This window comes from Ailuropoda melanoleuca, chromosome 2, assembly GCF_002007445.2.
Source record: "Ailuropoda melanoleuca isolate Jingjing chromosome 2, ASM200744v2, whole genome shotgun sequence".
NCBI lineage: Eukaryota > Metazoa > Chordata > Mammalia > Carnivora > Ursidae > Ailuropoda > Ailuropoda melanoleuca.
The window spans coordinates 146,814,673-146,830,490 of record NC_048219.1 but is presented as its reverse complement, the minus strand read 5'-3'; the positions used below and the strand labels follow the sequence as shown (position 1 = coordinate 146,830,490).

Below are 15,818 nucleotides of genomic sequence, written 5' to 3'. Positions count from 1 at the left end.
TCACTGCTCCACAGCTTTGCTTGATACTGGCTAATACTTGATATTTGCAAGTCATTTGGTCTTTTCTTTTCTCAGATTGTCCTTGGGTATCAATGTTAGTCTCATAACATGAGTTGGGAGTGTTCCCTGCATTTCTGTTCTCTGGAAGCATTTATTTAAGATTGAAATGATCTGGGGGCATCTGAGTGGCTCAGTTGGTTAAGCATCTGCCTTTGGCTCAGGTCATGATCCCACATCGGGCTCCCTGCTCAGCAGAGAGCCTGCTTCTCCCTCTCCCTCTGCTGCTGCCCCTTCTTGTACTGTCTTTCTCTCTCTCTCTCTGTCAGATAAATAAATAAAATCTTAAATATATCTATATATATATCTACCTATGTATGTATAGATATATCTATCTATCTAAAAAAAGATTGAAATGATCTGTTCTTTGATTTTTAAAACTTACAAACTGGCTGGACATTTTCTTTCTGAAAAGATACTTTTAAAAGAGTATATATATATAAAGAGAGTGTGTGTGTGTATATATATATATATATATATATATATATGTATGTATTTTAGGTTTTTAGTATTTTTGTTATAAAGAATTATGAACACATAAAGAAGTAAACAAAATATTACAGTTAATTCCAAGCATTCCTATACCCAGTTCCAGCATCTGTCAAACCATGGTCCATCCTGCCCCATTCTTACCCTTATCCACTTCCCTCAAAGAAGACTGGGGATATTATAGGAAGGAAATTGAAGACATTTGAATTTATTTGTAAATATTTTCTATGTGTCTTTAAAACATTAAGATTCTTTTAAAAAATATAACCCAATACCATTATTATACCTTAAAAGAAACAATTCCTTAATACCAAGGAGCTACATTTAATAAATATAATAAAAGGATTGAGCTATATACAAAATATATAAATAACATATTTTAAAATTTATTTATAAATTTATATATAAATTATGCATATACACAGATTGATTGATTTGAATCAGGATCCAAATAGTGTTGACATATTGTGATTGGTTGAGATCCCTTTCCAAGTAGATAGGGTCTTAAAATCTTATTAATGATTTCTGATTTGATTAATTAATTTCTAACTTAATTTCATTGTGGTGATAGAATATTATCAATTAGTTCCTTTGAAATATACCAAGGCTTTCTTTATTGCCTGATACATGGTCAAGTTTTTGAATATTTAATGCTTACTTGAAAAGGATTTGTAATTCTTTTACTGTTGGTTGTGGGATTCTATATTAATTCATTAAATAAAGCTCCTTAATATTAATTTTTCTTTCTCCTTTCTTATGTATTTTTTTCTTGAAGAGACCAGGTTGTTGTTTGTCTTATAGTTTCTCATTGCAGCAAGCATCTGTGTGGTGTAGTTTAACATATTCTTCTGCCTTTTTGAATCTCTGTATTTTTATAAATTGATAGTTGGATTTAGACAATTGATAAGCTTCATGTTTGAATATGTTTTCCGTGGTTATTCATTACTGGTAATGTGTTGCTTGATCATGAAACTCGTAATGATTATTGTTTTTGTGATGCTAGTGGCCCTTTATGTTTAGTGCCTGGATTTAGTAAAGGTTTAAAATGATAATGTTCTAGTTCTATTCTTTCTTCATTCACTAACTGGAACATATCAATCATGAGAAACTTACCTTCACTGATTGTTTACGCAGTGGTACAGTTTGTATATGAAAGGTCAGATAGATGCCTATTTCCCTGTATTTGCTAGCTTTCAACAACGTAAATTTATTCCCCAGTGTACTCCAGTGATGATCATTTCTTTTGTATCACTATGAGCTCATTGAATTAAACATATTTAATGTTTCAAAATATGGCATTTATTATTTTATTGATATGCAAATTGTTCAATCTTTGGCTATTGGAAGCCTTTTCAAGCCATTTGGCACAACCTAAGTAGTCTTTGATACTTCTGTTGATACCTGGATGAGAAGATGGTCTAAGCTCATCATGAATGTTTCTAGCCCCCAAGACCAGGAATTGGCCATTTCCCCAGGGAGCCCTGATTCCCTTTAAAGGGAAATGGTATTTGGAGGTAACAGTCCAGATGCTAGAGGTGTGCATTTCTACAGAACCGGTCATCCTTTCTAAACTTGTCAGTGGTCAGAACTAGATTTGTGTATGAGAATAGTTTGTGTGTTTTTATTTAAGATGAAATACATCATGAGTTTAAACTGATACTTCCAACTCAAATTGAAGAGCATAAGCATAACTTTTTCCCTGTTAACATCTTCCTTCTCAAGAATTCCATTTTCTCAAGGACCTCAGGAATGGCAGAATTAGAATGTCTTATATTAATCATTTGCTTTCTTCCTCATCAAATGACCTCAGAATAGCAATACTAAAATAATCACTAACGGTTTGATTACTGAAAATGGAAAGAGTCTAGTGATTCACTTTACTTCGTTGGTATAAGTGTTTTATTTTTTCTTATGTCAATTTTGATAAATGATTTCTTATAGGAATTTGTCCGTTTCTTCTAAATTTGCATAGTTATTGACACAAAATTGTTCTGCGTCTGTATTATTTTTTAACCACTGCTGTCAATGTAGCTGTGTTCTTTTCACCCTTACTATTATTTTTTGTGCTTTTCTTCTTTTTCATCTCAGAAATTTATCAGTTTTATTTTAGTTTTTTTTGAAGAACAGCTTTTGGCTTTATTAATTTCTTATTTTTTCACCTTCTTCCTTCTGTTTCCTTTGAATTTATTCTTTTGTTCTCCCACTACTCCCTGGTCCAAATTTCTTAAGTAGGTCACTTAATTCATTATTCATTACCCTTTCTTTTCTAATATAAATGTTTATGGCTTTTAGTTACTTAATATATTATTATCAATAGCTGTTTGTTATAAACTTTAATTATTATGATGGGATCCATTTTTCCTTGATAGTTTTATGAACTTTTTTTTTTAAGATTTTATTTATTTATTTGAGAGAGAGAGAGAGAGAGCAAGCACAAGCAGGAGGGGGGCAGAGGGAGAGGGAGAAGCAGACTGCCCGCTGAGAAGGGAACCTGATGTGGAGCTTGATCCCAGGAACCCAGGATCATGACCTGAGCCAAAGGCAGAGGCTTAACCAACCGAGGCACGCAGGCGCCCCGATACCATGTTTTTCTTATCTTACTAAGATGATTTATCCCTCCTCCCTTTAGCAAAGCAGTTTGTAGTTTTGGTAATTTCCTCTCATTTAGTGTTTATATTATAACTTCATATGTGGTATGGATGTACCCAGTTTTGCATATTAGGTATGTTTCTGAATTTTTCTTTTCCTTCTTTCTTTCTCTAGTAGTTTGCCCACAAGTCCTTCTTACGTTGTTTTTGTTGTTTTTTTAAAATTTTTTTAAAATGAGCTTTATTGAACAGTAATGTACATGCAGTACAGTTCACCCCTTTTAGCCTACAGTTTTATGAGATTCGACCAATTCATATAGTTGTAAATCCTTCACCACAGTCAAGATACCGAAGAATTCCATCATCCCCAAAAACTTTGCTCATGCCACTTTGTAGACTCCCCTTCCACCATTCCCTCTATGGTGCTGTCTTTTCTTTGTTTTCAGAGTCCGTGATTTTTCTGTGACCTTGGCTCTCTGAGAAAGTTCCACAAAAGTTATTAGTTTTATAGATTATCTGGCTTTTGTTATTGTTAGGGTGTGAATGGTGCTGTTTCCAGCCAGACATATTAAACATGTTGTTTTACTAGCACGTTTTGGGGGGGGATTAAAATTTCCATGTGATCATTTTTGCATTAACACTACCATTTGATTATCTTTCTCTCACACATATATTTTCTTTTATATTCCTATATATCCTCATTGAAATTTTAGTGAACGGTGATCTCTTAGGTCATTCTATAATTTGTACTTAAAATATTTTAAAGTTCAGCTTTAAAAGTTTATCACCTTAATATGTTCATAATTTCAAGTTTATGAATTCTTTGAACTTCTCCCTGCTTTTTAGTTCTGATTTTCAAATTAAATATTAGTATATGTTATCCTGAGTTTTACTCTAGTATTATAGGACATGTTTTGTTAATAAAATGTTATAGAAACTTTAAAGATATAGTTTTTTGATTGCTAGATTTATTATTATTTGTGCTTATCATCTTATTGAATTAGCTAATTTTAAGGCCATATGAAAATTTTTTTGCTGATTATATATTATCAAAGGAATTGATTTTTATTACCAAGAAGCTATTAATATTGATAAAATTTTGAAAATATTTCATCTCAGCTGTGTCTTATGTTTTAAAATGTGGTATTATATATGGTTTATAATAGCTTATTCTTAGCAGGTATCCACAACTTTTGAATTGATTTTAAATGCTTCTGTTAATGTATTTTAATCTTGTATTAATTCAATACATGATAATATATCATCATTTTAGAAACAATATTGCATATTTTAACCTGATTTTACCTCCTTATTGCTTTCATGGCCATTAACATTGGCTTACTAAATGGTCTTTTCTTTTTACTTTTATAGGTTATTTTAGTGTCTGCCAATAAATTGACTCGTTACATAGAACCATGCCAGTTAACAGAAGATTTTGGTGGGAGTCTCACCTACGATCACATGGACTGGTTAAATAAGAGACTGGTTGGTATATTACAGTGAGATAAAATGTTATTACATACAAATAAGACATATTTTGGTAACTTTATCATTTTAATTAACTAACATGTAGATTGTTCTTTGTTACAAAAATAAAATATAGTGCATACCACATGATAGCATAATGCTTGAAGGCAAATACTCTGTATTCAGACTCGTAAGTGCTTGCTTGTGCTGTTGTCATTTATAGCAGTATTGCTAGTCAAAATTGTGAATATTTTAGTTGAATGACAGAGTAGCATAATTTCCTGAGAGGTAATCTATTTGATGTACCATTTTCAGAGAGGATATTTAAACATCAGCTTGAGTTGAAGAGCAGTTTGATAGGTTAAGGTTTTCATTTCTGAAAATGTATCTTTGGCCAGACTGAAGTCAATTCCTCTGCATGCTATGGCATTGTTTAATCAAACTACTGGGGACTAAAAGAACAACTTAAAATTAACTCAGTTCAAATTACAGTTATTCTTTGAATGACATGGGAGTTGGGGGCACTAACCCTCTCTCGAGTTGAAAATCTGTATATAACTTTTGACTTCCCCAAAACATGTTGTTCAAGAGTCATTGTATAAGCTTAATTTTATTGAAGAATAATAAACTTGGATATTTCAGAATGGATAACCAATTTCCATCATATTTGGACAGTGATATCAGTCAAATGAGTGTCCCCTTTACTATAAACAGACTTGCACAAATCCTTTTTTAGAAATATTTTAAGAAATCATGTTAAAGTTATAACTAATTTATTTTTATGCTGCATGCTTATATATAAAACTCTTGAACTATTATATGCCGCCAGTATGGATTGGTGATAGAAAAACATAAAGAAATATTCTGTAACTGGAATTAGAAGATTAATAATGGTCTAAATCATGTTCATGTAGTTAAAACTGTTACTAGTGAGATGTTTCTTCACAACACACAGGAATAAAAATAAACTTGTCTGAGAAATAAAAATAATTTCTTACTCTATTTAAATTTTAAAAATTCCTTATCCATTGAAACTCTTCATTGTTCTAGAAGGGGGTTTTGTCTTCTCTTTTTAAGTTGTTGTGCGCTGGTGGTTCAATTGTACGAAGTGACATCAAGAGAGGAAAAGGGAATTCTGCCTGGCTAATTTTATTCATCTTAACTGAAAATCCTTATGTAAACATTAACTTTTAAGATTATTCTTAATATGTTAACAAAGTCTCATATTGTAGGTTTTTGAGAAGTTTACAAAGGAATCTACATCCTTACTAGATGAACTTGCTTTGATTAACAATGGAAGTGATAAAGGAAATCAGCAAGAGAAAGAAAGGTAGGTGGCTGGTGTCATGCAGTTATACCTTTGCAAAACTATGATTAACCTGATGAATGATACCTCTATTAATGCAAGCTAAAAGTAAGATGTAAGCAATTCTCCAATCAAAATTGGCATACAAAAGTTGAATTAAATTTATTTATTAATTCATGAGAATTTGCTTTACATGTATAATTTCTTGATTTGAGGCAAAGTTACTTTACAAAAGACATTTTGATGAATAAAATGTATTTACCTTAAAAATTCATTTGCAAGAACATGTTTTCAAAATGAAACCATTTTCTTTTTAGAGTTCTACTTTGCTTGTGAAGAGTATGGAAACGGTTGCAGCTTGAAATAGAATTATTATAACCTCATTTAAGTACTTCTTAAACATCTACCTTCTAGAACTCCTATGTCCTTATAAAATATGATATTTATGAGTTTAACTTGGAGAATTTAGTGTTGATGACACTGAACGAAGTAATTGTTTAGTTGTATTATCTAAATGTAACTATATAGATTTATCATTTTAACAGATTTCCACTGAACTTCACAACCTTAACAATTTTCATTTTCTTGTTGGTAAGCCAAATCCCTCTCCCCAGGTTAAAAGCTCCTTAGGAAGCAAATTAATCCTTTCTGGTCTCTCAACAAAGTGGTCACTAGAACAGTAATTTTTCATTAGGAAATTTGAAAGGATCAGCGCTCATCTCTGCCTATGTCTTTTGAATCTGAACTTAAAAATATAATGGAACCTTGATAAAATGCATCTTGTTATTCCTTGAATACTAGTATAGTCCCATACCAGTTAACTGAGATAATAAGGTAAAGGGGATGTGAGAAGGTCGGAGTTTAACACCAAGTCTTGATTAAAACAAAGTGAAAATGTAAAAACAGATGGTTTGAATGGAAATCAAGTTAGTCACAGGAAGCATTTAGGAATATTATTGTCCTGTAGATACCATATAAAAATATAAAATGTGAAATTTTGACTTGCACATAAATACGCGTGTTGTATAGATAATACATACACTCTATGCTATGGTTTAGGAATTGAAAACGTCACACGAATTGGCTAACAAAAATTAGCCAAACCTCTTGCTTTCTGAGTAGCCTAGCAGAGTAAGTTTAATGGTTCTTAAAGTCATTTTCCTCCGGAAAGAGGCTCTAAGAGAGTCCCTGTAGAAAATGAGTTCATGGTCCCAGCTTAATGCTGTTTACCATGTTTTCCTCTCTGAGAATGACTGTGAACATTTATAGATTACAGGTTCTGAGAAAGCATTGCAGTAAAAAAACCTGTTTCCTGTACTTACATGCCAACGGGACCCCTTTTTCTCCATCTAATAATATCTTGTTCAGTGTTTTGGGAAATGCTGGTTTGCATCATTACATGAAGTATCAAATAAAATCTTGTATTTGCCAGTTCCTCCCCAAGGAACTCAAGTGTTTTTACTTAGCCTCTTTTAAATCCCAGATAATAAAGTCCCTCCTCTTGCAAATTTTCATCACCTTTTTAATGTCATTACTTCAGAAGCATCCAGGCTACATAAGAGGTGAGGGCCCAGATTAATCAACAAAAGTGAAAGATTTAGAGCAGGACCTGTCAGTTACAGCAGCAAGGTCCTAGGCTTTGATTTGCCATGTACTGTATCTTTTCTTCATCTTCTACTTTCCATATGTGTTTTAAAAAATACAGAGCATGGTCCAACTGCAAATGAACCACAATTAGTACAGGAAAGAGAGTACAACTGCTTGGGGATGCACACGCACATGAATATCAGAGACTATTTGTAGCTCTCAAAGGTTGCTGTAGATAAGTAAACGCTTAATTGGAGGATGGCTCCATGCATTTTTAATGTTAACATTTCTGGGTTATTATATAGTTACACATTTCATTTTGGAATAAATATGCAGTGGGAAAATACTAAAATGGATTCCTTCGATGTATTTGAAATAATACTATAATAATAATAAACTATTTTTTTCAAGTAGTGTATTTTGTGATTTATCACATAGATTTTTGGGAGGCTACTAGTATTTCATTACCTCTAATTGGTTTCTTAATGCTTAAGGGTATTAGCCTGGTAGAGTAGTGTGCTTCAGATTTCCATACCATAAGCTCCTGTTTTGATATGCATATATAAAGGATTTTCTTAGGTTAGATAAAAATATAGTTGTTTTCTTTTTTTAATTATTCTTGTGGTGTTTGCCAGGTCTGTGGATTTAAACTTTCTTCCATCAGTTGATCCTGAAACAGTTCTTCAGACAGGTAAGATTAAAAAATGGGTTTATCGGTGATTATCATAATCCAATAAACCGATCATATATTGATTGGTTCCTGAAATAAACATTGATTAAGCATGTATTACGTGATAGAAACTCAAGGGGAATTTTAAAACTGGTCTTTGGTTTAACCTAACTGTGTTGATATATTTTGCAATATTTTTAGAAAGTATTAATAATGATAAATTGTTAAATTATTTCTCCCTTGAAATATTTGTATTTGTTTCCTTATCTGTGAAATGGAGGTAAGTTAAGTTTCAATTTCATTGGATTGCTACGAGGATTATTGAATACTCTTTGGGTTCTAAGATTGTATTTTCATATTCCATTCTCCTTAATGACCTCTTGAAATAATTAGTATTACTTTCTCTATTTTTTACTTGAGGAAGCTAAGGCTTAGAGATATGAAAAAACTTGCTCAAGATGGAATAACTATTAAACTGTGTCACCATACCACTAAAAACAGGTTACTTTTATCATCCCAATTTTAAGATGGGGAAACTGAGGCAAAAAAGCTCAGTAACTTAAGCAGGTTACACAACTAGGAATGTTAGAGCTGGGACTTGAACCAAAGCAGTTTGTTTTCAAAGTATAGTCCTTGAAATCATTATGTGGTGCTGCTTCTCTAATGGAAATGTTTCCATATGGAAAACGTTGAGTAATAACAATTGTAAAAGAAAAAATAAATGAATTCTGATCTTAATGGCTTTATATGTGTGTGTGTATATATATATATAAAATGTGTGTGAATATATACTTTGTAAAAGTCTTTAAAAGAGTTCTAATTATAACATGTAATGTAAAGAAAGAAATTCTGAATATCTTCATTGTAGTGATTCCATTGTGCCAAGTGTTTTCAGTATGATATAGATCTTTCTTCCTTAGAGAACAAAAAAATAATTGTAATCTATGAATTCCTACATGTTGAGCAGGTACAGTAGACTGCCAGTAAAAATATGGCTTGTTCCAGGTTTAAATTTAATTCCATGTTTATATTTAACATTTTTGAAAGCTACTGAAGCCCTTGAATTAAGAAGCTTTTTAAATTTGTGTTTTGAAATTAACTTTATATGCCACTAATTGCTTTCTTTAGATGCTGTTGATCTTTAGAGCAGGGATAAAAAGAGAGTATAAAAATGGAGAGTTTTAACGATTTTGGTTATATTTTAGAAATTGGAAATACCTTCAAATCATGATAAAAATTCTGTTTCTAAGTATTGAAAGTCATTTAAATTTAGGACATTTTTCTGAGTAAAGATGAAGAGAATTTAAGTATCTGCATATATTTTTGGTCCTTAGGTAATAATTGGAATAGTATTATCCTGGAAAAACAGTTTGCAATTTATTCACTTTTAAAATTCCAGTTTTAGATGTTGCATATTCTGCAGTTTTAATTTCTCATGCATGGATAGATTTTCTTACATGAATTTGCTGTAATTGAGTAACATTGAATGAAGTTCTTACCCTAGTATAGTCCCTCATGATTCACAGTTAGTGTGTTGTAGAGATTCCTTAGAGACTATTTAAATTTTACTTTGTACCAGTAATAAAGCTTTCTCCCTTTAATCATACATTTGTTACACTGTCAGCTTTTGTTTTAGATACTTTGATTAAGGGTATGGATTAATACTGAGATCCTACAACATATTGCTTAGTATTGATTAGTACCATCAGATAGAATATACTAGTTAGTACCATACTAGACAGAGATCCCAGAGTGTAATTGTGCTGTACAGAGAAAGAGTATCGGTTGGCACAATTTCCTGAATAATGAATCCACCAATAACAAGAATGTGATGACAAATAGATATAGAAAAAAAAAATGTCATGTATTCACTAAGTAGTGTAGCATATATAATATATACATTCATAATATATATGACATATATAAATATACTAATATACTAAAATATGCTATTTCCTATTTATTTCTATATAAATTTAAAAATTTCATTTCAGTAATTATGACCTGGTAGATAGTTAGGCACACATATAGGCAGATAGGTTCTAAAAATAAAGGACTTAAATTGGGGAGATTGAGAAGTAACAATTGTATTTCTTTATGGATATTAATTATAAGTATCTTTCATTCTTAAAGGGCATGAATTGTTGTCCGAATTACAGCAGCGTCGATTTAATGGCTCAGATGGAGGGGTCTCATGGTCTCCTATGGATGATGAACTGCTGGCCCAGCCACAGGTTATGAAATTATTAGATTCACTGAGAGAACAGTATACTCGCTACCAGGAAGTTTGTAGGCTACGTAGTAAGCGTACACAGTTAGAGGAGATTCAGCAGAAGGTGATGCAGGTGGGTGCCTGATTTGAATATATTTAACTTAAAAAAATTCTAAATGTTAGAGTTTTTAAAAATAATTCTACTGTGTGACTGATTTTATACTAAGCCTTATTATACTGTATAGAGAACCTGAGTCCTATCATAACAGACTGAAACTATTTTATGTACATTTTTACAAATAGTATTTGCATTAAAGCAATATTATTTCTGCAGTGATGACATTGAGCATTCATCTCACTCTGTCATTATAAACTTTAAAAGTAACTAGTTGTTGGAAAATATCATCTGTGGTCTCTGTATTCTTGTAATAAATAACATTTTATTATTGATAATTGATTTATTCTTAATTTCTAATAATTTATTAGCTTTTTTTAAATTTAGGCATTATGAAGAGTTTTTCTTTCCTAGAAAAATGGTGACATATAAGGAATTTTAATATTAAATTTTATTATTTTTTGATGCTGATAGAAACCTTTAACGTATTTAATACTTACAAAGTTTTAGTTCCTTTTAGAGTTGATTTTTATAAAAACAGTAGGCTAAAAATACTAAAACTCAATACTAAGACATTTCTGTTATTTAGACCATATTCTGATTTTCCTCTGTTGAATTAAGAAATAAATATTAAATATTTTACTTAAAAAATCCAGCAATGAAATGTAGAAGACATTGTGCTAGGTTTTCTATAGAATATAAAGGTGCATTTGGTTTTTGCTATCATTAAGCTAAGGGGATGAAGTCTTAAGTGTTAAAGGAGATGACAGAAGTGTTGTGGGCATCTATAGGAGGGATTATTCCCCTGGCTGCAGATAATCTAGGAAGATTTAGCAGAGGAGGTAGTAGTTGAGCTTTTTCTCCAAGAATGTGTAAAGATTTCACCAGGCACCTCCTTTAAGTTTTAAAGGAGAATGGGCATTTTATGCAAGAGAAAGAGTAGCATAAATAAACACTAGCAGCATGAAATCCCAAGCTCTGTTGAGGAAAAAGGAAGCAGTAAGACTCCATGGGAAGTTTTTGGCCTTTGAATCATAAAGCATGGTCAGCAAGTATGATCTAAATCCCAGTTCCTCCACTTACTTACTGTGATCTTGGTCACATTATTCACACACCTGCACCTTGAACAGACTTCCTTCTTTTTTAACATCCCTTTCTTTCTTTCCCTTCCTTCCTTCTTTCATTAACTGAAACAAGGGTAACAAGACCTCTTTTGAAAGGTTTGTTGAAAGAATCCAGTGCTTGATTAATGGTATCTATTATATTTGTTTCCATTGTACTAGGCTCTAGTCTATACGTCAGGTCCCATTGTTGGCAAACTTTTCTTAAAAAATAGGACCAAATAGTAAATGTTTAGGCTTTGTGGACTGTATAGTTCTTATAGCTATGGCTGTTAAGCTTTGCTCTTGTAGTGTGTAGACATCATGTAAACAAATGTGTGTGGCTGTGCCAAAATAAAATTTTATTTGCAAAAATAATGGGTAGTCACAATTGGCCTGTAGGCAGTAGTTTGCTGACCCCTGACTAGAACCACAGGGTGTTAGAGTGGAAAAGTCTTGAAAGGAAGGAAGAAGTTGGATCATGGAAGATCTTGAATTCCAGGCAAAAAGACTTAGTCTTTCTCATGATAGCCACATATAGACTGAAGATTTCCAAGCATACATTAATTGTAGATAACTTTTTCTATGAAACATATTTATAAGTTACAGACAGTATTAAACCTAGGTAAACTTCAGCCAAGTAGCTTTGAGAGTATCTTTGAAAACCATAAATATAGAATAGCATAGTGGTATACAAGTCTCTCACGTGATATGGGTCCACCTTTTTCTACTACTTCCAAGTTATTTACTCTTGGGAAGGAAATGTAACTTCTCAGTGCCTTAGCTTCCTCCTCAGTAAACTGAGGATGACAACAACAATAGTAATACCTACTTAATAGGGCTGCTACAAAGATTAAAGAAAATGTTTATAAAATATTTAGTGCTTAGCATATAATGAATTTTCTATAAATAATATGTTATTTGGTCACTCTTTCAAAAAATGAATGTCTACAATAGTGTGACTTTGTGCTAGGTAGAATATAATTGTGATTAAAAATAGACCACACCCCCACTTTTATGGTGCATTACATAGTCACACAAATAGTTGTAAAATTGCAATTGTGCCAAGTCCCAAGAAGGAAAGTGGTGGGAGTAAGGGTAAGAAGAAAATATCAGAGATGAACCATTTTTCTGACTTGTAAGACTTGATGGGTGGTCTTGTTGTCCAGTTACGAAACACTGGACAGGATTTAGTTTTAGGTGAATCATGAGTTTGGTTTATACATGTCGAATTTTTTTTTTTAATGTAAATTTTAGGTAATTAACACACAGTACAATTTTGGTTTCTGGAGTAGAATTCAGTGATTAATCTTTTACATATAACACTCAGTGCTCATTACAATGATTGCCTTCCTTAATACCCATCACCCATCTAACCCATCCCCTACCCACTTCCCTCCATCAACCCTCAGTTTGTTCTCTATTGTTAAGAGTTGCTTATGGCTTGTTTCCCTCTCTCCTTCCCCACCCCTTCCCATATGTTCATCTGTTTTGTTTCTTAAATTCCACATATGAGTACGGTCATATGGTATTTGTCTTTCTCCGACTGACTTATTTCACTTAGCATAATATACTCTAGTTCCATCCACGTCATTACAAAGGGCAAGATTTCATTCTTTTTGATGGTTGAGTAATATTCCAGTGTGTGTGTGTGTATGTATGTACACACACCACATCTTTTTTTTTTTTTTTTAAAGATTTTGTTTTTTTGAGAGAGAGAGAGCACATGAGCGGGGAGGGGGGCTGCTGGGAAGAGTAGAGGGAGAGGAAGAAGCAGACTCCTTGCTGAGGGCACTGGGATCATGACCTGAGTCAAAGGCATACGCTTAACTGATTGAGCCACCCAGGCACCCCAATACCACGTCTTCTTTATCCATTCATCTGTCAATGGACAGATGGCTCTCTTCATGGTTTGGTTATTGTTGATAATGCTGCTATAAACACTGGGGGGCATGTACCCCTTCAGAATAGTATGTTTGTATCCTTTCGGTAAATACCTAGTAGGGCAATTGCTGGGTCACAGGGTAGCTCTATTTTTAACCCTTTGAGGAACCTCCATACTGTTCTCCAGAGTGGCTGCACCAGTTTGCATTCCCACCAACAGTGTAACAGGGGTCCCCTTTCTCTGCATCCTTGACAACACCTGTTGTTTCTTGTGTTATTAATTTTAGCCATCCTGACAGGTGTGAGATGGTATCTCATCATGGTTTTGATTTGTATCCCCCTGGTGATGAGTGATGTTGAGCGTCTTTTCATATGTCTTTTAAGCCATCTGGATGTCTTTTTTGGAAAAGTGTCTATTCATGTCTTCTGCCCATTTCTTAGCTGGGTTACTTTTTTGGGGGGGGTGTTGAGTTTGATAAGTTCTTTGTAGATTTTGGATACTAACCCTTTATCAGATATGTCATTTGCAAGTATCTTCTCCCATTCTGTAGACTGACTTTTAGTTTTGTTGACTGTTTCCTTTGCTGCATAGAAGGCTTTTATCTGGATGAAGTCCCAATAGTTCATTTTTGCTTTTGTTTGCCTTGCCTATGGTGATGTGTCTAGTAAGAAGTTTACATCCAAGGTCAAAGAGGTTTCTGCCTGTGTTCTCGTCTAGGATTTTGATGGTTTCCTGCGTCACATTAAGGTTTTTCATCCATATTGAATTTATTTTTGTGTATGGTGTACAAAAGTGGTCCAGTTTCGTTCTTCTGCATGTTTCTTAGACATGTTGAATTTGAGGTGACCTTGAGACACTGAGAAAAAATATGGAAGGGTAGTCCCAAACAGGTCCAGAAATCAGAGAAGTCTGGCCTGGTGACATAGTTGTTCGTCATGTATGAATGGCAATTAAAAGCATTGATGTGGGTGAGAGTTGACCAAGGAAATTCCTGAGAGTAGGTGAAAAGAGGGCTTTTTTAACTGAGCTTTGAGAAACTCCAGCATTTAATGACAAGATAGAGGAGCATACGCCTGAAAAGAAGACAGTGAAGGATTGGCCAGAGATGGAGGAGAAAGGTGTGAAGAGTTCTGTGTCATGGAAGCCAAGGGAAGCATTTCAGGATGGAGTTGGGAACCCTTAGAATGCTGCTAAGAGGACAGCTTAACATGTCCATTAGAATGTACAAGATTGAGGCCACTGGTGACTGTTGAGCATGGAGTGGCAAGCACATTGGAATGAATTTGGAATGACAGTGAAGTGTGATGAAGGAGACACTGAGTATAGACAACTCTGAGAATTTGTCTCTGAAGGAAAGATGAGAAATAGTGATGCCCTTCTAGAAGTAGTGGAGAAAGGGTAGTGTTAGTTTGCTAAGGCTGCTGTAATCAAGTACCACAGCCTGGGTGGCTTAAACAACAGAAGCTTATTTTTCCATGGTTCTGAAGGCCAAAAGTCTAAGATCAGGGTGTTAGCAGGGTTGCTTCCTTCTGAAGGCACTGAGGAAAGAATCTGTTCCAGATTCTTGGCTTATCGATGCCCCATCTTATTTCTGTATCTTTACATTATCTTCCCTCTGTACCTTTCTGTGTCCAAATTTCCTCTCCTTTTAAGGACACCAGTCAGCTTAGGGTCCACTCTAACAACCTCATATATATATATTTATTTATTTACTTATTTACTTACTTATTTACTGCTTTACTTAATTACTTACAACCTCAATTTTAATTGCCTCTTTAAAAGACCCTATCTTCAGATAAATAGGACTACATTCTGAAGTACTGAGGCTTAGCACTTCAACATATGGATTTGGGGGAGGGCCACACAACTCAACCCACAACAGGGGTCAGATATAATTTTGTTTTGTTTTTCTTTTTAAAGTAATATAGAAAGCTGTCAGAGGTTTTTAAAGACCACTGGGAAGTATCAATTTGGAAGGAGGGGTTGAATATACAGGAGAGAAAGGATATTTAATACTATCAAGTTCCTCACAGGCTAGAAGCGAATCGATTCCAAAGGACAGTGTTGAAGGAATTAGTGTTAGCATGGAACAGGGAGAACTCCCATCATAACAGGAGGAATGATGGGTAGGATGTATCCAGAGGTGCCTCCATGTGTAAGTCAGACATGAAGATGAAGGGGTTCCTATGTGATGTGTTCTTTTTTTCTATAAAGTAAGAAAAAAGGTCATCTGCTTAGTGGTATAGGTTTGAAGGTGGGTGGGTGGTGGTGGTTGAAGAGGGTGAGGTTAAAATGAAAGTGGAGAGGATTCAATGTTTTTTTTTTTTCCAGTTTTTATTTTT

The 15,818-nt window shown here is 33.5% G+C and overlaps 1 protein-coding gene across 1 annotated transcript in view; it reads left to right on the top strand.

Annotated features, from left to right (window-relative positions):
- Positions 1-15,818, top strand: part of SESTD1 (SEC14 and spectrin domain containing 1) — a 128,328-nt gene that overhangs the window by 69,070 nt on the left and 43,440 nt on the right. Inside the window, exons 6-9 of the mRNA XM_019799233.2 lie at positions 4,506-4,619; positions 5,834-5,931; positions 8,130-8,185; positions 10,298-10,509. Coding sequence (XP_019654792.1) covers positions 4,506-4,619; positions 5,834-5,931; positions 8,130-8,185; positions 10,298-10,509 — 480 coding nt within the window. The remainder of the gene's footprint in view (positions 1-4,505; positions 4,620-5,833; positions 5,932-8,129; positions 8,186-10,297; positions 10,510-15,818) is intronic.